The sequence below is a fragment of the Molothrus aeneus genome, chromosome 5, assembly GCF_037042795.1.
Source record: "Molothrus aeneus isolate 106 chromosome 5, BPBGC_Maene_1.0, whole genome shotgun sequence".
In the NCBI taxonomy this organism is placed as follows: Eukaryota; Metazoa; Chordata; class Aves; order Passeriformes; family Icteridae; genus Molothrus; species Molothrus aeneus.
This window is the reverse complement of record NC_089650.1, coordinates 6334747-6356784: the sequence shown is the minus strand read 5'-3', so window position 1 is coordinate 6356784 and position 22038 is coordinate 6334747. Positions and strand designations below refer to the sequence as shown.

The 22038-nt window shown below is 49.6% G+C and overlaps 1 protein-coding gene across 1 annotated transcript in view; it reads right to left on the bottom strand.

Annotated features, from left to right (window-relative positions):
• LOC136556412 (sodium- and chloride-dependent GABA transporter 2) overlaps positions 1-20194 on the bottom strand; it is a 30785-nt gene extending 10591 nt beyond the window's left edge. Inside the window, exons 1-6 of the mRNA XM_066549613.1 lie at positions 19978-20194; positions 15480-15614; positions 14330-14470; positions 13742-13826; positions 11452-11584; positions 7080-7214 (exon numbers count right to left, since the gene is read on the bottom strand). Coding sequence (XP_066405710.1) covers positions 7080-7214; positions 11452-11584; positions 13742-13826; positions 14330-14470; positions 15480-15614; positions 19978-20194 — 846 coding nt within the window. The remainder of the gene's footprint in view (positions 1-7079; positions 7215-11451; positions 11585-13741; positions 13827-14329; positions 14471-15479; positions 15615-19977) is intronic.
• Positions 20195-22038: the final 1844 nt, after the last annotated feature.

The following is a 22038-nucleotide window of genomic DNA, read 5'->3' as shown; positions in this document are numbered from 1 at the left end:
GAAGGGACAGGTGATGAGATAGGACTGGAACAACTAATTTGAGGCACTGGGAAGTCAAAAAAGTAATTGACCTCAGTGTATCTTACTCTTTTTAGAGATGAATGGGAAGATGGGTTTAGAGAGCAAGGTATTAATTTTTTTTCAGTTCAAAGACATTAGAAATAGATCAAAGCCCTTTTAAAATTGATTCCTAAAGCATCAGTGTGCTCTTGGGCAGCACGGGCACAGCTTTCATTTTGCAGCTACATTTTAGGCACAGCAAGGCACCAAGGTGAGCTGGACCAGCAGACACCTTTGCATCAATAATTTAAACATCTTTGCACAGACTGGAATCAAATGCTTTGTTAGGTTTGCTTTTTATTTTGCTGTTCATTGAGAGAGCTCTTGTTTTCCATCAAATTTGAGCTCAAAACACACCCTCTCATGGGGTTTGTAGCTCTTATAGCTCAATTTGTCAAGATAACAAGACTTTTGCCATTAAACTGCCTACCCCACGCCTGTCATAACATTAGACTCAGTTGATGCTTTTCTACCAGATTTAACAGTTGTCAGAAACCTTAAGGATATCAATTACCTATGAATTGCACAACAGTTAGGGAATGGGAAAAAGACAGGAACTCAGGGTCCCCACTGAGCAGAAAGCTACAGGGAAGAAGAGTCAACCAGTGTTAAATATCACATAAATCACACGAGCAAAGGAGAAATACCCCTCAGGCAGGAAAAGAACTGGTGCTTCACCAGCCATGGTGGAAGCCAAATATCAAGAGGCCAAGCTTCATTAGCTCTGTGGTTTATGACACGGCTCATTTCTAAAATCCAGTGATAACCCTGACTTGTGTAGCAGAGACCAGCATGGGGTCTGTGGGCTCCCCACTTCCTTGCCTGCTCTGCCCAGTCTCACACCTGTGGGGTGCACACCTGGCTGTGTGGAAGTCCAGCCCCAAAGGGATATCTTTAGGGAATACAGGACCTGCCTTAGCATATGCTCCTGTTTGAAGCAAGGCAGCCTGTCACTGAAACTGTAAATAAAGCTAAGCTTGACTTGCAGAGCTGATGATCCTACTTAGCATGACTGTGAACACCAGCTCAGGCTGCCTGCACATTATTTCAGGCATTAAAATGTTACTGCAGCTCTTGGGCCAAAGAGTCATCTACAACCTTCCCAGTTTCCTTGCAATTCCTGACTGCTTCCCCCAGATTTCTTGAGGGGGCAAAGGACTGCCACAGGACTGATGCCATGCGTGCTCCTGACCCACTGGTGATGGGGTCAAGCAGCAGCAGCAAGTCCCAGGACTGTGGGGTCACTGGGAGTGGAAAGGATCCAGCCACCTCCAGCAGCACCACTGCCCATCCAGCCCCACAGGGCTCATGGGGGCTACACAGACCTGTTATCATTATATTGCTAAAGTTCCATACCTTCTTGGTGATTTCTCATGGGCACCTCCTTGCAGCACAGCCAACAAACTCCAACTCTCTCCTCACCCAGCTAACCCACTCTTTTGTAGCACTCATCTTCTTATTGGACACAGCTGTGGCCTATTAAGGGCAGGCCTGTTCCTAATCTTTGGTGATTAGTACAGCTGCAACTCCTCAGGTATGAGACTAGCTTCTGCACTACCTTTATTTTCTTACATTCTATCCCTCCACACAGACCATTCACTTCAGCAAAAGCAGCTCAAACCTTTTCTCCCCAACCTGCTGCCTGTGCTCATTTCTCTCCCTGTAGTGACTCAGAGAAATGGTTTTTTCAGCTCTTCCCAGACCAGTCTGACTAAAAGGCCTTGCAGGGTCAGGCAGTGCTCTTTTTCCACTGCAGATAAAAGCATCCTGCTGTTCTCTGGCCACTGCTCCCAAAGAGACTGGTAACATTTATCCTGTTCAGATTTTGCTGGCATATTGGCAGAATGGGTATTTTGATTTAATTATTGTCTGCATTTTTCTAAGCCATCCAGTTTATTTAATTCATAATTCGAATTCTTTGAATATGTTGTTTGGTCCAGTTTACAATAGCCTCCTATTCTGTTTTTAGCCAAAACTTTTACACCTGAGCTGCAGTTATTCAAGATGGCTGTGGCCATTCCTCTGTCTCTTAATTTTCTCTTTAATATTCACTTTATTACATGTACTGGAATTTAATAGCTCCCAGTACTGAAACAGGTCCTTCCTTAGGAAGTTCTCAAAGCATTTACATAATAACAGCAAAACCACTTTCAAGCAAAACGTTATTGTGGATGCCATACATCAAATATAGGTGGCATGCTGAGAAGCACTGAACTGTCCCCATCAGCAAGCAGAGACAGCACAGCACGGAGTGGGTACATGCTGTGAGGAGGGTCACACTTGGTGTAATACATAGCAGAGAGCAAAAACCAGCCAAGTCTTCAGCTACAGTTCAAGCAGCATTTCTTTTGCTCATAACATCACGGCTCACGAGTCAGCCTGGGGCACCGGCACTCCCACCAGCCACCCACTGCACCACACAAACACATCCCTGCCTTGGAAAGGGACATGGTGACTCCTAAGGTTTTACTGCAAGACTCCCAGGGCTCGATTTTCAGCACACTGACATTCCCCTTGGCTCAGGGCTGGCCCACAGGCCCCAGCCCAAAGAAGCAGCCCATGTCCCACCGTGCTGCACCAGCACAGAGCTGAGGCACTGCCACACAGCTCAGGGCAATGCTTCCCCCATCCCCATTCATCCTAGCAGAGAGGAGACAGGGAATGGGGCGCTGGCATTTGTGCGCCTGTTCCATCTGCCCAGCACCATGTTCCCAATCCCAGAGCCCAATCTGCTTGGAAAATTCTCCTCGGGAGTGAGGAACAGGGTTTTGTTCCCCAATTTATTTCCCTCTGCCAGCACTCAAGGCCCCCACAATGTCCTGCCTGAGAACACTGACCTCATGCTATCCCCACACCTCAGCACACCTGGGGGCCTGGAGGGACATTTTGCACCCAGGAGGGCCCTCCCGCAGCTGGGGTTACCTTAAACACCACAAGGAAACAAACAGGTTTGTGGCTCGTCCCAAGGAACGCAGCTGCCTGCCCCGGGGAGGTGCAAAGGGGCGAGCGGTGCTCCGAGGGACGCTCCTCGCTGCCTGGGAAGCCGGGCTTGATGGTCCTCCCCGCCCTGCTGCTTGCGGACAGACAGACAGACAGCTTCATTCCTTCCTGCTATGTCAGCGCTGAGATCAGGCTCAGCAGGGCAGCAGGGCAGGGAACAGGCATGGGGCAAGGAGGCGGAGGGAACCACACGGCTGCGGCTCTCCCCACAGGGATGCGCTGCTCCAGCAAGGCAGAGCAGAGGATGGCAGCCCCGGGCCTCTCTGGCACGGTGTGCGAGCACCAAGCTCTCCCTGCCTGCTGCCCCGTGCCTGCCCTCTGTCCCCGGGGCGATGTGGGAGCAGTGCCCGGCTCGCAGCCCCTCTGCCGGGGCGGTGGGGACGAGCAGGGCCCTGTGGGTGACAAGCAGGGCCCTGTCGGTGCTCATGTCCGCACACGGCACAGCGGGAGCGGCTCCGCACCGAGCAAACGCCCGCCCGCCGAAGGGGAAAGCTGTGCAAACCCGGCACGCTGGGTCAGGACACGGCCCTGCTGGGAAAACAATAAATACGGGGAACAAATAATATTTAGGAGGCCTGTGGTCGCCCTCCCCGCTCACAGGGAAGCAGCAGCGTTTGCTGGCCATAGAGCAGCAGAGAGAAGGGCCTGCATTTGGGGCTGTGACCCCTTCCCAGCAGGGCTTCAGGGGCCCGTGGTTAACCCAGCGGGTCCCGGCCCTGCAGGATGCACGTATCTCTCATCCTCCCTGTGGTGGCTGGAGAGGTTTATCCTCAGCTCAGCATTGACTGTGAGAGCTGCCCTGGTCCAAACCATGACCTCAGCATTCTCCCTCTGCAGCCACAGGCAGAGTGGGCAGACTCCCCAAAAACACTGGGGGCATCTTCTCTTGCCTTCCCTTTCTGTGCTATCTGTTGGGAAACAAGAGCCATGAGGGAAATCTGCAGGGGCAAACACTCCAAAATCCAGTCCTCAGGGAGAGAGGTGAAGGAAAATGAGAGGGATGCAGGGAAGGATATTCAGAAATAAATGCTCAACTCTGCTGACTACTGGCACCTCCGGTGCTTCCCTGACCCAAGACTGGGTTACAGCCCCCAGATTCAGGGGTCTTCCCATCTGGGATGGGTGAAAAGCAATTATCACAGAAGCTTCTTTCTTTATATAAAAGACTGGATAAAGTACAAGCAAATACAGCATGGTGGGTGTTTTCTGGAAATTTCAAGAGGAAAATAAGAGTGGGAGGCTTTGAGAAACATTTGCTGCTTTCCCAGAGAGACACAAACTCTGAGCACAACAGCAGCCTTTGAACACAACTTCTCCATTCTCACACAGCATTAACCTAAGGAAATTTAGGTAAGACTTGATACCAGAGTGAAAGGAGACTACTACTTTTCTTCTCTTGAAAACAAACCCAAACACACAAGACAGTCCTTTCTGCATCAGCCCCACCCATTCTCTCTTTATATCTGTCTGTCTAAACAGTGACTGGCAGTGATATGAAAGCTTCAATCAATAGAAAGCCTGACAGCACCTGAAAAAATTCTTTTAATGACAAGTTTTACACACTTAAATCTTAGTTCTACTCTGAATTCCTCTCATTTAATCTTCTCACTAGTAGATCCCACTATGTATCCCTCTCCTTAATCACATTGATAAATTTCCAGCATTTCCTACGAATAAAACAATTGATAAAACTGATAAATGCAAAGGGTGATCAAAAGTACAAATGGAGGATGACCCCAAGACCCTCTGTTGGTCCTCACTGTGAAACACACAAGATGCATCTGGAGGCACAGCAATGCAGTCAAGGAGTGAGAAAAGACTTTGGGCCTGGTTATGACTGACATGCTAACATCATAATATTAAATAATCTACATATTTTAAAAATGAGCTCTGAGCTCATTTTTTAGATTTTTTTTGTTTGGGGACATACAGTTCAAAATAGATTACCTCTTTGGTGGTTTTGCTGTTATCTGCTCATATTTGAGCATAACTGGCCTTCCTTATTCAACACCTTGGTTTGGCAGTTCTCTGTATGGTCTCATCTACCTATCAACTGCAATTAATTTACCAGTTTAATTATAGGCATTTCACAGATTGAGGAGATGAAGATGAAGGAAGATTTAGGCCACCTCACAGCCAGAAGAGACCATTACCAATCAGCTCAACTGAGCTCTCATAGACAGGATTTCCCAGTTTTGTCCAAGGTCACTTGGCAGGTGGAAAAGCAATGATTTCCACACACCAGCCTGATATTCTGACATTCAATCACATCTCAGTTGTTGCTGCTCCCCTGGTAGAATCTGGTAAATAATTCATCCTCTCTTTTCATGTAGTTTTTCATATACTTTAGAGGAACTTTGATTTTATCCCCTTGCATATTGTTTGCCCTTTGTTAAACGTCCCCCTGAGATGCCTCCTCATAAGGCTCAGATTGGAGAGGTCTTTTTTTTTTTTAATTTCCAAAATCCCTTCCCAAGCACTAAAGAATATTCCATTTTTCAAGGCAGTACAGAACTGCTGGTAAACAATTACAGTTCGCTGTCCTCTGAGCACAAATTAATTATAATCAGCTCGGTCCTCATGGGCTGGGAGGATTCACACCACAGTCCCTGCACAGAGACAGGAGGGCACAGTCACACACATATGTGGGGCTTGGGGCACTAACCCTTCCATCTCTGATGAGAAGACACAAGAGAATACTCAATACTGTTCAACAGGATGGTTAAAACATGCTAGAGGAAGGCAACCATTGCTGCCAAATCCTGCTTTTCTCTCTCAGAATAAAGCATTCATCAGGGAGTGTGGAGTGGGGAGGGAGAAGCAAGTTTTCCTCCCTTGGTTCAGCAGAGTTTTCCTCTCCTTGTTCAGAGCTATCCTCTTACTTTTGAAGGGTTACTCTGCCTTTCTGCCAGCATTTCCTAGGCTGGAAGGAAGATCTGCTTCTAAAGCACAGGCTGCAATTGAAAAGGCTTGCCAGGACAGACCTAATGAGGACACAGCTAGAACCAACCATGTCACGCCTGAGGTGGCTTAGTTCAGTCCCCTGGGCAACACAGCCACGGTAACAACAGGACTTTTCACGAGAGAAGGAACACCACTCAAAAATATTGTTTCATTTCAGGAGCCTCTCGCACCTCATCAGTGCAAACAGAGACACAGTCACAGCAAACACAGACCTGTTTTCACCCTTCCATGCTTTTCTGCACCTCCATGCTGATGGAGCAGCTGTCCTTCCCACCTCCTGCCATACATCCACCAGCTTACGCTCCTATTTGCAAAAGTAATAACCAAGGCAGCACTGGTGCTAGAGCAGAAAGAGTTAATGGGGTTACCAAGGGTTTTGCTGGCCTATTTTCCAGGCAGGCACCCTTTAATCTCCTTTGGAAACACCTTCACACAAAGGCTGGTACAGTAGCTCAGCTGGAGCCAGGATTTAACATGGAAGAACTTGTCCCAAAGAGATTAAAAGCAGCAGTCGGGCGCTGACCCTCCTGTCAAACAGGCAGGAATTTCTCACCAGGGATGGCAAGGAGAGAAAGGCAGCCATGTCCCAGGGACTGCTGCTGCAGCATGCCATGGCTCCCACCATCCATGCACCCAGCATGCTTCCCAAGGAAGATGGAGCAAATGTGCCAGGAGCAGGGCTCATCCCCACAAGCTGCCAGCACAATGCAAAGGGCACCCCATGCACTGTCTGGCTCCACAGCAAAGGAGCCTCCCCAGGAAAGGGAGGCATAGCTTGCACCACTGATGGGAAAGGACTAAATCCCACCGCCTGTACCCCTGAGCAATTCAGACTCAACTCAAACAGGAAAACAGCCCTGGAGGGCAAGAGAGCAGGGACTATCAGAAATGACACCAGTATCACAGCTCTGCCTTATGACCACAGAGAGGCAAAAGAGAGGTCAGAAAGTAGAAACTGGAAGAAAAAGAGTAGGAAAACAGAAAGGAGAGAGTGAGGGCTGCCAGAGGAATCCATGCAAGCACAGCTTAGCCATTCATCCCCCCTTCCACCTTACCTGAGGGTCTCCAAGGCGACTGATGTCTGGGTAAAGATAAAAGAGGATTCCCTGGGCTGCCCCAGGTAAGGAGACTCCCCTGATCAGCAGAACAATCAGCATGACGTATGGGAACGTGGCAGTGAAATATACCACCTGGGAGGAGCAGGAAGGGACAAGTGTGAGAGAGCAGCATGGGCCCGAGCAGAGTGCCAGGCAGCAGCACAGCACTGATCCCTGGCCTGGAGAGCTGGGCAGGGAACAGGTCAGGCTGCTTTGCTCAGCACCTTGCTGGCTCCTGCAGTAGAAAGAAACACACTTTAAAATGCACTCAGGAAATGTATGACATGCCATGGCATGTCTGGAGCCAGAGAAAATCTTTCCAGTCCTAGAGCAATCCAGACCCTGAACCAGGCTGTCAGCAGGTTGGACTCAGAGTGGGTCTTCTGAAGCCAGTGGTGTAATATCTACATGCACCAGGGAAGGAGCTGTCCCCAGTAGCCATCTTCACACCCCTACTCCAAATAAAGTCTGAGTGACACACAGTCTCTTCTCTGTAGCATTTAGTGGCAAGGGTGAAGGGTGTGCAGGTAACACCTTGAAACATGATGGCCACTGAAGGACCATCAGGGACAATGCTGGGGGTCCCCAGCTCAAAGCCAGGGCTGGCAAAGGGGATGTGCCCAGCCCTTCCCACTGCAGTGACCTCATCATGGGCATTTCAGGCAGAGCAGGGCTGCAAGTCTCAGAATTGCCACTAAGGATGCAGACCCAAAATGTGGTATTCACATGCTCTTTGAACAGAGAGAGACACAATTCTCTCTCCCAGGATTTTTCCTGGGGAAGGCAGTGAGAAAGCTCAGAGAGAGAAGAGAAAACAATTCTTATCTCTACTTGCTGCTCTGTTGTTTGGCACATGGGGAGCATGTTATGGAGATTGTTTACAGAAAGGGATTTGTTAATTGGACTCTGCTGATGGGTGTTTGGACTGATTGACCAATTAGGTCAAAGCTGTGCTGTGACTGTCTGAAAGGGTCACAGATTTTTCTTAAGTATAGTATAATATAGTGTAATATAATATAGCTTAATAGAGAGTTTGTTCTGCCTTCTGAATCATAGAATCAAGGCTCTTTATTCCTCATCTCAGGGGAATACCTGCATTGATACTTGAACACATGTCCTCTTGCTTTTTGTATCGCTAGCCCCATGAGCATTGCAGACACACTCAGGTAGGGTTAAAACCACTTTTCTCTAGCAAAGGAGCTACATCCCTTGGGGAAAACCAGCATCAGATAATCCTTTCAGGGACTTCTCTACCTCTGGTAAATGTGACATCCAGTTTGGGGACTACCAGGGTACTTTCAGGACTGTTCAGGCTAACTGCTGTAGCATGTTAGTGACAATGACACCACATTGCAGTCTGTTTCCCACACAAACTGATATTGAGAGCTCATGCAACCTCCTCAACAATTCAACTAATGTGATTAATCCTTTTGCATCGTTTCCACACCTTAAAGAATTATTGGCCACCTTGAGAAGAGGTTGTTCTTTATCGTGCTAGGCCAAAAAAAAAAAAAGTTGCTTCTTCAGGTTTTTTTCTGTGTGGACGTGCTGAGCAAGGACTTGCATCAGCATGCTTCACCTGAATGCTACCCTACAGCTCTTTTCTCAGCTCTGGCAGCTTTGCACTGGAGAGCTCATCTCTGGAGAAAGTGCAAAATGTAATGATGTGAAGTAACCTGTTTCTCACACCTGCCCATCCATCCAGAATAAGTTGCTTTAAAATTCCAAAGCCCACCATCTCTTAGTGGGAGTCACAGGCTGTGACACATCTTTGTCAGTAGGATGTCTGCCTTAGGGGACATCCTACTGAGAACAGGTATCTGATTTCCCTGGACAGTATGACCACTTCTGCTCTGCCCCTGGGCAATCTTTATGGTGTGAGCAGTAATTCAAAATGAGATTTTGCTTTCTGGATCCACTCTGATAGACTCCACCTGAATAAAGCAATGTCCAAAGCACCTGATTCTGTGAGTCCTTCCCCAAGTCAGGACACACTTTCCAGTCATTCAGTTTTGTACTGTAGGACAGGATTTGAAAGATTTCCCATCCTTGAAAAAACCCAATACAAGACTATCATCTCTATCTATGCATTTCATGTGCCCTGCTCTATGTATCTCAGCAGTCTTGGATAACACTGGCACAGAGATCAGTGAAAAATGCCTCCTTGCTGAGGCTCTGGATTGCCTGAGTTATCTGGAGCAGGTTCATCCCAAACACTGTAGAAACCAAGGACAGGATCCCTCAGCAAGTAAATTCCCCATAGTCTCAAATTTTCAAAGAAGCTCTGATTTAGAGCTGTACAGTGACAGTAAATCAAATCTGCAAGTCCTGCAAGCTTAACCATCATCACTGTATTTACCACACAACCAAAGTCTTCCTTCAGGAAATAATGGGATGCAAGTCTAAGCTTTCTCAGCACATGAAAGCAAGATTAAAAACAAAACTCATAAAAACAACTCATTGTCTTTGAACCTTAGTGCACGTTCTTCCAGGAGGCCAGGTTGCACATTGGCTTAATCTCTAAATAACATCAGTTTTAGGAGCTCAGGATACAAACTGGTAGTTGTCTGCCATATGATTTAGATACATATTTTGGTAACATCCTATTGCTTTACAGCCTGTGTGAATTACTGTGTTAAGCTTTTCACTCCACAGTCACTCACACCTCCACCTGAATTTGGAGAATGCTTTGCTGGATTAATATTGCCAAACTTCTAACAATAGGAACATCTGGATCCAATGAGATATTACTCAGTGCTTGGCTCAGACCCAATATTTTTTATTTTTTGGGCATTGTTAGCACTTACATCACTAGGAACCTTGCCGGGATCAGTGTGATCGTTCTGTCACATGCTGGTCAACAACATCCAGGGTTTTATTTGAATCTGATCCACATGCCTCTGCAAAGTGGTTCCATCTGTGACAACCTCCTGCCTGTGGGAGTGCTCCTGGGGTCAGGCAGTCCCTGTGCAGGAGGGTGAGAACCACTGCTGGTCTGAGTAGGGTGATTTCAGCTCAGGGTGTTGACCCTCCACAGGCAAATCCTCAGAATTAAGGAATATTTCTTTCCCAGTGGGGTTATATTCCTACAGCCATCACTTTAGTCAGATTATGAAATACGTGGAGGGCTGATAAACCTGTGGACACTGTTGCTTCAATGAAAGAAGGTTTCTGTTTTCAAGATCTCACCATCACTAGTACTTTTTGCTAAAAATCACTTGCATTTGACTGAGAACTTGTATCTAAAATAGATGGAATTTGTTCTCAGGACTTCCCACACTACGTTTGCTGTATCTTCATATCATATTTGCTGTTATTAGACTGCCTCTGTTTTCTTTTACCAGGCCACCACAGCAAGCAGTTGCTCTTTTCTTCTAATTTTACTCCATGGAAACCAGAAAACCTCATCCCTGCAAGCTGCTTGATTTCCCTGTCATGTTTCATAATCCCAGATCATTCTGGATGCAAGAGAAACTGCTAACACCCATGCCATCAACTTGATAGAAATGGGTGCAGCTAAAGTTTACACCCCATCACACATGATGGCTTGTTCAAGACATGCAGAGAAGACACCATTTAGGAAATGCACTAAACCTTTTCATTTCCATCTGTTCTTGCTGGCTCCAGACAAAGCTAGCTGGGAATGGGGTCAGGAGGCAGTGGCAGAAACTAAGTAATGGGGTCAGTGCAAATCAGAATGGCACACTCTGTAACAGACAGCATGGAATGGAGCTGGACAGCAACACCAGTTTTGTCCCCAAAAACTTTACAAGAAATAACTCTGGGGTGACTAGTGTGGGGATAGAAAAAGGAGACCTTTACTGCTGGAGAACATGAGCAACTGTAGGAAGAGTTGGGACACACAGAAAGCATAAAAAGACAACTCCCATGGTGCTGAGGCAGAGAGGGCTTTGGGGCCATCATGGTTACCTTTTTTTGCCAGCTCATGATTTTGAATGTTTTCCAGCTGCACTTGCCAGCAGAGGCAAAAACATGCTGCTTGCTCATGCTGTGGTGGGAAGGAAGGGAGCATGCAACCACCCCAGACAGAGAAATGCTGCAGGGTCTCCTCAGCCTGTGAATGGAGAGGGACTAGATGGGCATATACACCTTGGAAGTTTAGGCTCTGAGGTGCCTCAGTGCTCCCATCCTTTCCTACCCAAAAGCACAGAGCCTGGCTCACACTCCTGCTCCACATTGAGCCCTACAGGCTCCCACCAGCTTAGGCAGACAGTGGTTCCCAGGGGACCTCAAGGACCTCTCTGAACCTGTAAAAGGTGAGTATAAGCAGTGCTGTGACCAAGAGGCTTGACCAGAACCAAGGACTCACCTTGCCCGTGGACTTGACCCCTTTCCAGATGCAGAAGTAACAGATGATCCAAGCCAGCAGGAGACACAGAGCCAGCTCCCAGCGGAGACCACCCAGGTGCTGGATGCCATCAGAAATCTTTAGCACTCGCCTCCTGCATTGGGGGGAAGCAAAGAAACATGCAAGGGTCACTGATGCTGGCCACTAATGTTCCCAACACCATGCTGGTTCTCACCTCCTCCGTGCCTGATGGCTTGGGCGAGACAAGCTGTCTTACTAACAAGGTTCAGGTCTGAGCTGAAAGCCTCAGAGAAATTAAGCAGTGCTCTTCTCTGAAAAATCCTGCCAGCCTGGCAGGTCACACAGGGACACACAAAGTTCACCTACTTTTCTGACACACTGCAATCCTCAAAGTCAGGGGTACACTGCACTTACCATGCAGAATCCATCAGGATTGCCCAAGAAACAATTCTGTCCAGCCCCTTCTCCCTAGCACACTTCTCTCTTTTGAAGCAGCCACATAATTGACCTCAGGACACAGAGCAGCACAGCATCCCATTCTGGGACTAAGACCCAACCACAACCACCATAATCCCCACTGTACAGTCAGAAGAGGCCACCTAGAACATCCTCTCACAGCCAGTGTGGAGATAAAATCCTGGGCTATGTGTACAAATGAGGTCAGATAATAACAGCCTTTCCATGTCATGTGTGTGACAAATCTTCCTCATCACTTACAAAAGTAAGGATTCATCCTCTTCTCTCTCCTACACCTCACAGTTGAACCTGAGTGTGAAACCCCAGGGTGCAGTCCCAGAAACCCAAGCCTGAGAAGGACTTGCACAGCACTGGAGCCCAGCAACCAGCAGTGTCCCCCCTGCTGCAAAAGACAGCAATTACCCCAAAATAAAGGTGCTGCTGGAGAACCCTTGTCTAAGGCACACTGCTGCCCTCACTGCCCCACAGCCTTGCAGCAGATTGAGAGGGTGAGAGAAGGGCTGGAAAAATCACAGTGCACTCTCAGATACGCTTTGTCATGCTGCTCTTTGCCTGCTTCTGAGGATGTGGACTCTACCCAGTGCAAAGGGTGCCACTGGACTGGAACTAACTGGGGGCTGTACTGCAGCCAGAAGAGACCTGTGGAGTCTGTGTGATCACCCCACTGGCAGGTCAGAGCTCCTCAAAGAAATGCTGGCCTCCTACCTCCCTGCCCAGGGACAGCAGGAACAGATGCTGCAGGCAGTGGAAACAGAAGGAACAGAAGCAATGGACAGTGGAAATTTCCAGTCCCATGCTGCTTATTCCCCAGTAACACAGGGATGCTCACAGCAGTGGTAGAAACAACAAATTTTCCTGTGTTCAGCCTCAGGAAAAGCAGCCTAAGGCAGGCCACCATCTAATCACCTGTGAGCAACAGGCAGAGGGAGAGCACAGGTGACAAAAAAAAGTTTTAAAACTTTGGAGTTTAAAAGCAGTGTCCCTGTGCTGAGCTGAGGAGGCCCTGGGGGTGCTGTGTGTGTGCTCCATCCCCCCCTGAGGTAGGCAGGGACAGAGCACTCCATGCACCCCAACACAAGGGAAATGCACAGTGGCAGCAGAGGGGTTACCTGCACAGCCATTCAGCCAGGGCTCAGTGCTTAGCTGGGCCTGCTGAGGATCATCAGGGATCCTAAGCCAACATCCTAAGCCTTTGTGACAGACATAAAGCTACTCTGTTGTTGCAGTGTGATGCTATGTGATCCCAATACTCTGTACCCCAGGGTAACTAACAAGGGGAGAAAACCATGAACACGAGGGACCAAATTTCAGTGTGAAGTTATCTGACCCTAGAAACTCACCATTGGTGAGTTTCTCTCCTCAGTTTAACTTGCATATTAGTCACCCTATACTGAGGACATCACTCCTTTTTCTATTTTTGAGATAAAGACCAGTGCACATACAAAAGTCACTGCCCACCATGCCAGAGCCTCCTGGGTGCACACTGGTATCACACAGCAGCATGGATTCAAAGGAGAGAGGTCAGTGAGACCAAAAAGGGCAAAAGGTCCAGAGGGACAGGAACACAGCACATCAGAGAAGGACAAAATCAGGTGGCTCTGAGGCATGCCAGCACAGCTCCAGAGCAACACCCTGGGTGCACTGAAGTTAACCTTGACTGACAGGGCTGCCCCTGAGAGCCTTCACTCTGACCTGCTCAGCTTCCCCCCCCCTTTGTGTCTTCTTCTGGCAAGGGTGGGTTTATGGGATGTGCTACTGCAGTTTTTCCTTGACCCAGGGAGGGAAGGGGTGTTCAGGCCTGTCCTTTACTTACTCCCAGAACTCGATGACAGGGGACGTGGCGTTTTCACTGGTCACGTTGAAGGTCGAGTTTGCCTTCTGAAGCTCCATGCAGTTCTCTGTGGGAAAGGCCCAGGGAAACAAGAACTGTAAGCAGCAGTGCCTGGAGTACCAGGGGGTCTGAAAAAGCCTTCCCTGTCCATCCACAGTGCTGAGACGCCCTGACATTGACTCTGGGATGAGTTATAACCCCAAGGATGCACAAAAAGAAACTCCTTCCATGGAAAGGCTGAGAAGAACCACAGAACAAGAACAACAAGAGAAACACACAGAACAAGATGATTGCAAGATGTCAAGAAGGAGGGCACCCATGTTTGCTGGAACCCAGAGGAGGAGCCACCAGGGAGGTCACCACTGGACAGCACTGGTGCTTCTCTAGCAAAGACTGAGATCAGCAAAGCCTCTCCCACAAAAGTGCCAACAGCACTGCAGGGACCCAGCACCTCAAACCTATATCCCACCCACACAGGAACAGGACACTCTCCTCAAGCTTGGCCCTGGGCAGTAGCAGCTTTCCCTCAGTGGGATCTGCTGCAGAACAGGGAGAGGGCTCCACACCCACCTGTGTTCCACTCGTGGTCACAGCTGCCCCAGGGGAGGTCAATGGTGAAGGAACTGAAGAGATAAAACAAGGCCCAGGCCAGGACAATGATGTAGTAGAAGTTCAGCAGTATGACGATGACCTGTGAGGCGTAGCCAATTCCTGCAGAAAGCGAGCCCCAAAGGAAGGTGACCCATATGCCAAGGACAGGAACAGGATTCCCTGTGGGACCTGCTCTCCCACTGTTTGTGCCTGCTGCTCTGCATTTTGAGTGCTCTGCCAGATCCATGTCACTGGGGTGGCCACCAGAGCCACTGCCCCCTCCCCAAATTCCACTGGGCCACATCAGTGGGCATCCAGTCAGGAGCCCCCAGGCACTCCCATTCCTGCTGCCCTCCCACAGCCTTCCCTGGTCAAAGGGTGGCAATGGGAGGGATGCTGGGCAGGGGGTGGGCAGCTTATGGTTGGAACACCACCCAAAGGGACTGAAACATACAATGGTGTGGCACCTGCTGAGTCACATCTAACAAAATTCATTTTTTAATAATTTTCACTTTCCCTTTTCATTTTTATTTGGGAAGCTCTTTTATTAACTCTGCACACCTTCTCTGGGAGGTGTCAGAGAAGCATCCAAAGGTTTGGGCACATGAGGAGGAGGCAACTATGACTTTCAGAGAAATCAAAGAGAGTGGCTTGAGGCTGGATAACTGTGATGAAACTGTGCTAGAAACAGAGGATCTGACTACTGACAATTCATTAAGAGAGCTGACACCTTCACCAGTAGGGTTTTACACAACCTGCAAACTCACAGAGATGACAGAGCATCTACTTAAAAAAAAAAAAAAAAAAACAACAGCAACAGCAGCATACTTTAGGTTCCTCATAATCAACAGAAGCATTTTCCCCATTTGCCTCTTAAAGGACAACCTTGACTGGGCATAAAGCTCTTTGCCAAAGCCCCTTTCCATGAAGAAGGAAACTGGGATGGGATGTAACAGTGAGAACTGTTGGGTGAGGGTGACCCAAAGGGGGCAGCCAGTGGCCCTCTCAGGCAGCTGGGCAGGGGATGTGTGGTGCAGGTGCACAACGATCCAGGCTGTGAGGAAACATCTCTGCTCATGCCCTCAGGGTGTGCCCACCTCCCCATGCCCTCCCAGCTCCCCCCTCTCACCTTCAAAGAGGGGGCAGATCCTGCGCCAGGCTGTCACCCCTCCCTGGCTCGTGTACTGCCCCAGCGCTGTCTCCAGCAGGAACACTGGGATCCCACAGGTGAAGAGGAAGATGAGGTAGGGGATGAAGAAGGCACCTGGCAGATTCAAGTGGCAGATAGAAAAATAAGCCCCAGGTGGGGACTGAGGTCAGGCTGTCTCCAGCCAGTCACCAGGCAGGTTCCTGCTGAGTAGGACAGCCTGGAGGATTGGAAGATCACAGACAGGATGCCATGGAAAAAGAAATTTCCTCACGTTTCATCTTCTGGAGTGATCTGATTACATGAATAATTCAATATGTACAAAGAATGGAGAAGAAAGTTGTGAATAGCTGTATGGAAATACAGAAGAACACTGCTGTAAAGACATTCCAACTTTTAATCAGGTTGGTGGCTCCTTTCACATTGATTATTTCACAGTAATCAATGTGAATATGAGAAACCCATGGATGCCAATACCAAGGCTCTGAGGAGCACATGGAGACTGACACTTTTACCCAGTTTGTGGGGTTGCTCAGTCATTTGCTTGGCAAAAAGCAGCAGACATGCAAAGGAAGAGCAAGCAGTGCAGGAAAGCATGCACCCCACAGCAGCAGCCAGGGCTCCCCTCCTGTTCCAGCCCTGTCATGGAACAGGCAGGAAGAAATTAAATGTTTCAGGCTTTTGATTACCCCAGGCTAACGTTAATTGCAGCGATGGCCTTTGCCCCGCAAGATGGTGCATGCACATCATGTGCCACTCACACATCATGTGCCACTGGAGCTGCTCAGGCTGTGCTGAAAGGCAGGGACACAGGTCAGGAAAGAGGTAGGCTCAAGCAGAGAGCAGCATCTTGGCTGTGCTGGGCTCAGAGGGCCTGCAGGGTCAGAGGTGGCACTAATTGTGGTTTCCCTACACAGGCCTTTTCCCTGCCTGTGTGATGCTAACTGGCTTTGGGCTCAGCTCGGTGGGGGTGTAGGGGAAATCACAATCAATGCACAAGAGAACTCAGAACCCAGGAGATTTCATTAAGAAGCTTAACTGGCAATGCAGGGGCTGGGAAAGGGAAGGGGCACTTGGGGGACTGGCTGGGATTCCCACCCTGTGCTCATCTCAGCCAGGTACAGAGCCACAGGCCCCTCTTCTTACAAAAAAAGAGCATGAGCAAAACAGACAGGGATGGCACCTTAGCAGCTCCCTGTGGACAAAGAGGAGCTGAAAGGGGTGCTGGGTTAATGGTTTGACTCCATGATCTTAGAGGACTTTTCTAATCTCAGTGATTCTGTGATACCTGGCAGCCCTGCAGGAACAATGCACATCTGCCCATACGCTGTAAAGAAAAATTGGTGAAGGAAAATGGCAGGGGAAATGTGAAGCACTAGAGGCTGTGAGGAATTTGAAGTTCCAGGCAGATTTTTCATCTCTGGCCGCCTTTCCATGAGGTTAGAGCAAGGATGGTGCATGAGACTCTTGTGTGGTGAGGAAGCACTTGCTGTAAGATTCCTTTGTCTTAACACCATCCTCTCAACTCCTAACTTGCACAAAATCAGATCATCATGAAAATCAAGCCTGTTTCCAAGAGATTGTTGTCATATAAAGGTTTGTATTTAACTCAACTCCAGGAGAGGTCAAATCAAGCTTTCCAGCCCAGTTTTCCCTTATTTGCAGTCTGGCCTGTCCCCTAACCTGTGGTTATCTCAAGTTTCAGGAAGGTTTCAGGAGGGTCCTGACACGTAGGCTGTGAAATAGCACAGAATTATGGAGGAGAAAAGGAAAAATTTGTAAAGATGTGTCTCTGCAATCTGCCCTAATCCCCTCACACCCCAGGTGGGGAGATTGGTGTGCTGAGCAACAAACTTGACCTAGAGAATGAATCCTGGGCACTGTGTGATTAACATCATCAGTATTATTTAGCTAAAAAATATATGATAAAGACACTTATGCTATCTCTGTATAACCTGGTGTAGTTATCTGCAAGAAATGTATCATTTTAAGCAACTTTCCCAACTGCCAAGAACAGAGGCTTGTTTGTAGGGTATTTTAGGGGAAAACTCTCCCAGCTGGGGCCTGAGCTCTGGCCAAACCCTGGCCCCTGCTGGTCGGGCTGTGTGCCATCAGATCCAGGTGTCTCTGTGCTAAAAAATATTATCAAGTCACTTGGACTTATTGATTTGGGGCTATAAACCCTGAACCCACTTTTGGGGTGAATTTGGAGACCTCAGCTCCAGGTAGACACACGTGTAGGATTTTCCCAATTGCTTTTATTTCCCAATCAGTGGGGCCAGCCTACCCAGGGAGAGCCTGGACCTGCCACTGCAGGTGAAAGCACACAAAGAAGAACTTTTTGCTTTTCTTTGTCGTTTTTCTCTACCGTGTAGGGTTTTGGTATCATGCACTGAGCATTAAATGCATAAGGGACTGCTCTTCCTCTGTTATGTGAAAATATCCCCAAAGAAAGGAAGAGTGGCTCTTTAAATAACCCAGATTTTGCAGACACCATTCCTTGAAGAGGTTCATACTTAGGCAAAGCAAGAGCTGCCAGCAGTTGTCACCACTGCCTGCACACAGTTCAGAAGGGAGAGAGAGGCATCCAGCAGGGCAGAACTACCTCAGACTGATGGGAGTGCTGGCACAAGAGTTAATGGCTGTAGGCTGGCTGTGATTGACCTGGGGAAATGAAATCAAAGCCCTGCACCTTTATAGAAGAATGAGAGAAGCAAGTGCCTGGACCAGCATTTCTAAGGGAGTACAAGGCAAAGCCTCGGGGAAGTTTTAACTTGAGGTGTTACAAGGGTTTTGATACAGTGCTGTCTGTGGTAGGCTGGGTTCCACGAGGCAGCCTTGTGTCCTGTACCACCTCATCACAGTGCTATGTCCCAGGAGAAACCTTACAGATACTGTCTGTCTCCTCACCATGCAAGAGTCTCATGCACCATCCTTGCTCTAACCTCACAGGGGGCCGGAGATGAAAAATCTGCCTGGGACTTCAAATTCCTCACAGCCTCTAGTGCTTCACTGGACTTTGCTTCAGGCCCATTTCTCCAGGGAAAAAAGGCTGAGAAATCCCTTAGAGTCTTGCCTCTGATGCTCACACAGGGGCTCCCCTCTCCCCAGAGCTCTCCCTGAGCTCTCCCCTAGCACCCAAGGCAAGGGGTGCCTGGACAGGATTCCAGGTCCTGCTCCCATCAATGGAATAGTACCCAAGAAAGTTGCAGCAGTGGGACCAGACACAGCTCAATAAGCAGCCAAGAAGCATTTCCCACAGAAAAAGAACATGCAGAAAAAGTCTCCTTTTTCAGCAGGGAAAGAGACTGCCTGATCACCTGGTGAAAAGAAACAAGCACTGAAGAAAGCATGGCATGAAAGTAGCTAAATAGTGTTTAATCCTCTTTTATGCCAGTGGCATGAAAGCAGTTTAGTGAGGCCCATGAGGCTACTGCAAGCTCAAGCCAGGGGATTTCAGCCCTGGGTCCTCAGTGCTCACTCCCTGCCAGCTCCCAGCCAAGCACCACTTCCCCTCTCCCCTTCTGGAGGGCCCAATTAGGAACTAATCAGAGAGCAGCTCCCTCTCTCCACATGTCTCTGAGCCAAACTTGAGAAAAACTTGTTTTCATTTTTTATGGTTTTCTCTTTTAAAAGGCAGCCACAAACTGTGGAAGCCTGCAGCAACCCTCCACCTGCACAGCAAGCCCGGGTCTGCTGCCAAGGCAGAGTGCAGGCTGCCCTCGGGGTGCAGGGCTGAGCAGCACTGGAGTACTCACACCCCACTGCCAGCAGCAGCACCCTGCTTCCCTGCCCCTGCATCAGCCACAGCCACCTGCACTGCCACAGCCCTTCCGTGGGGATCAGAGGCAGGGCCCCTCTCCCACACCTCACAGCTCTGGTGGATGCCAAGGGAGTGGGGCAGGAGTGGTGTTGTACTTCTACCCCGAGGCAGGAAAAACCCCTTCTCTCTGTCCCTGCCACCAGGACCCAGGGGACAGCCCTCCAAGGACACACACAGGAGCAAGACCTGTGTCAAGAACTCCTGGGAGCCCCCTGAGTTCCTCCTCACAGAGCCTGCAAAGACACTGGGGCCCTGTGGCCTCTCCCAGCACTCCCTGCTCTCCCACCAGGGCCCCCCCATCCCATTTGCACAGGATGCTCCTGAAGGAAGCAATGCCTGAAGTGAGACACAGGGCTCAGAAAGCTGAGCTCTCTCCCTGCTCTTCCAGCCTTCCCTCTGCATATAGCCACTCTCTTCAGCAGCAGGAGCAGAGCTCCATCCATCTCAGGGAAGCACAGCTCCAGCCACCAGAAACCCTGGGATGTTCCCACTGCTACCCACGTCCCATTGGGTTCAAAACAAGCCCCTGGTTGGGGCCCAGCTGGCAGTACCGTGTTGGCAGGCTGGCACCTTCTCTTCAGACTCATGGGCACAGCTGAGGAGCTGGGAGGGATCATGGGGTGGTGCTGGTGACCAGGTGGCCCTGGCTGCTCTTACCTCCACCGTTCTTGTAGCAGAGGTAGGGGAAGCGCCAGACATTGCCCAGGCCAATGATCTCCCCAGCCACAGACAGGACGTACTCCAGCTTGTTGTTCCACTGACCACGCTCCAGGGTCTGGTCCTCCTCCTCTTCTTCCTCCTTCTCCTTTTCCATGCCAGGGTGTGTGGGCACCATTTCACCATTGCTGACAGCACCGGGGACGCTGTAATCCATCCCACCTGCAAAAAGAGTTTCCTTCATCACATTCAGCAGGAGCCATGCAAAGAGGCAGAAATTTGAACCACGGGAGGCAAGAGAGGGGCAAGGACACGCACACACACATCTCAAACTGTTCTTCCCTTTCTCCTCATGCAGATTGCTGCTGGTGCTAAGAGCACACATGCATTTTCACTAATGAGTTCAAAACTAGTCCTTGAAAGCCACTATTAGTTTCATTATTTTAAATTTCTGAATCCCAAAACAGTCCTGTCTCTGGAAGCCCATGCTCTAAGCCCAGTGTTACACCAAAGACCCAGCAGCTCAGGCTGGAGCTCCCACTGTGTCAGGTGTGGGAAACAGGGCTGGAGGGGGATGACAGCAGGATCAAATACTTGACAAGGTACTTTATAAGGGTTTCTCTTCTCTTCCGTTGCCCTGGCCTGGTTTTACAGACCATATGATGGATACTGCACACAGACGTCCTAGACACAGGAACAGAAAAAACTGAAATGATAGGAAAGCAAGTTTACCCTTCTGATGGCAGCAACTGTTGCTGATAATCTTCAAAGATAATCTTCAAAGCTACATGAAAAGGTGATTTTCAGAACAGTGCTATCCTTCTAACAGCAGGATAAAGCATGCAGAAATCATCATTGGCATCTGGGATCTTGCCTTTCTCAAGTTCCGCCCTTCCAAACATCTGCCCATTTCCTGCAGTTTCCCACAGCACTGCTCTCGGATCCTTTGGCACCATCTCTAAACACATCTGTGCTAAGAGAAGAGCAGCAGAGAGCAGGTGGGCACCACTTCACTGCCCCACGTTCCCCCAGGTACCTCCAAGAGGACACCATTTGGAAGGGTCACAGAGGGTTGAGCCTGGTCCTTCCAGGCAGGATGCCCTGCTGGCTGCCGAGTTCTACAGCAGAAAGGGTGAGGATTGTGGTTTTACCAGTCCCCAGTGTCAAAGCTGGGATTGCTGAGGACCTCATGCCAAGGAGGGCACCTTCCCCTGCACAGTGCCAGCCCTCAAGCCTACTCCATGCCCTGCAGAGCTGCTCCCCCAGCCCCAGCCTGACACTGACATTCATTCATTGGGAGGGCAAGAGAAGGCACTGGCAGCGAATCACACTCTCCCTTACCCAAGGAGAGCTAAAAAAGGGCAAATCAGCCCTTTCAACCTCTCCCCTCCCCCTGCTTAGTCCCTCTACAAAACACCTGGGTACACGAAGAGGGCTAAGAAACACTGGCAAGCGTTTGACAGGAAAGGAAGGACTGGGAGGACCCCGCCACGCTAGAAAATGATTAAACAGGCAGAAAAGGCTCCGTGACCTCTGGGCAGCCCCGGCAGGGCGAGCGGCACAGGGGGAGCGGGGCAGAGCGAACGGGGGCAGAGGTGTTACCTGGCGGACGGCGCTGTCGGGGCGCGGGCGACGGGAGAGGCGAAGGCAGGACCGAAAGGTGCTGGCTATTTAAAGTGTGCAAAGAAAAAATTCAGCGGTGGTGTAATCCTAGACTTCGCCCAACCCACATTCCTTTCCCCCACCCCCCAGGGCTGGACAAAAACCTACACATGACTGATTTCATGGCCAGTGCAAAGGGGCTCGTTCCCCCCGCCGGGCTCTGTCCCGGGCCGGCACCGCTGCGCTCCCGCTCTCTCTGCCCGGCTCTGTCCCTTCAGAAAGGGACACCGCCGCTCTCAGGTGCTCCTGCAGCGCTGCCCGAGGGAGTCCAGACCTGCTGGGAAGAGGTAAGAGAGAAAATATGAATTCCCAGTGAATTCCCTCCTGTTGCTGCTCCTCACAGCGGGGAGGTGACGGGCGCCGGGCAAGGTCCTGCACCGCAGCCTGACCCGCAATTGC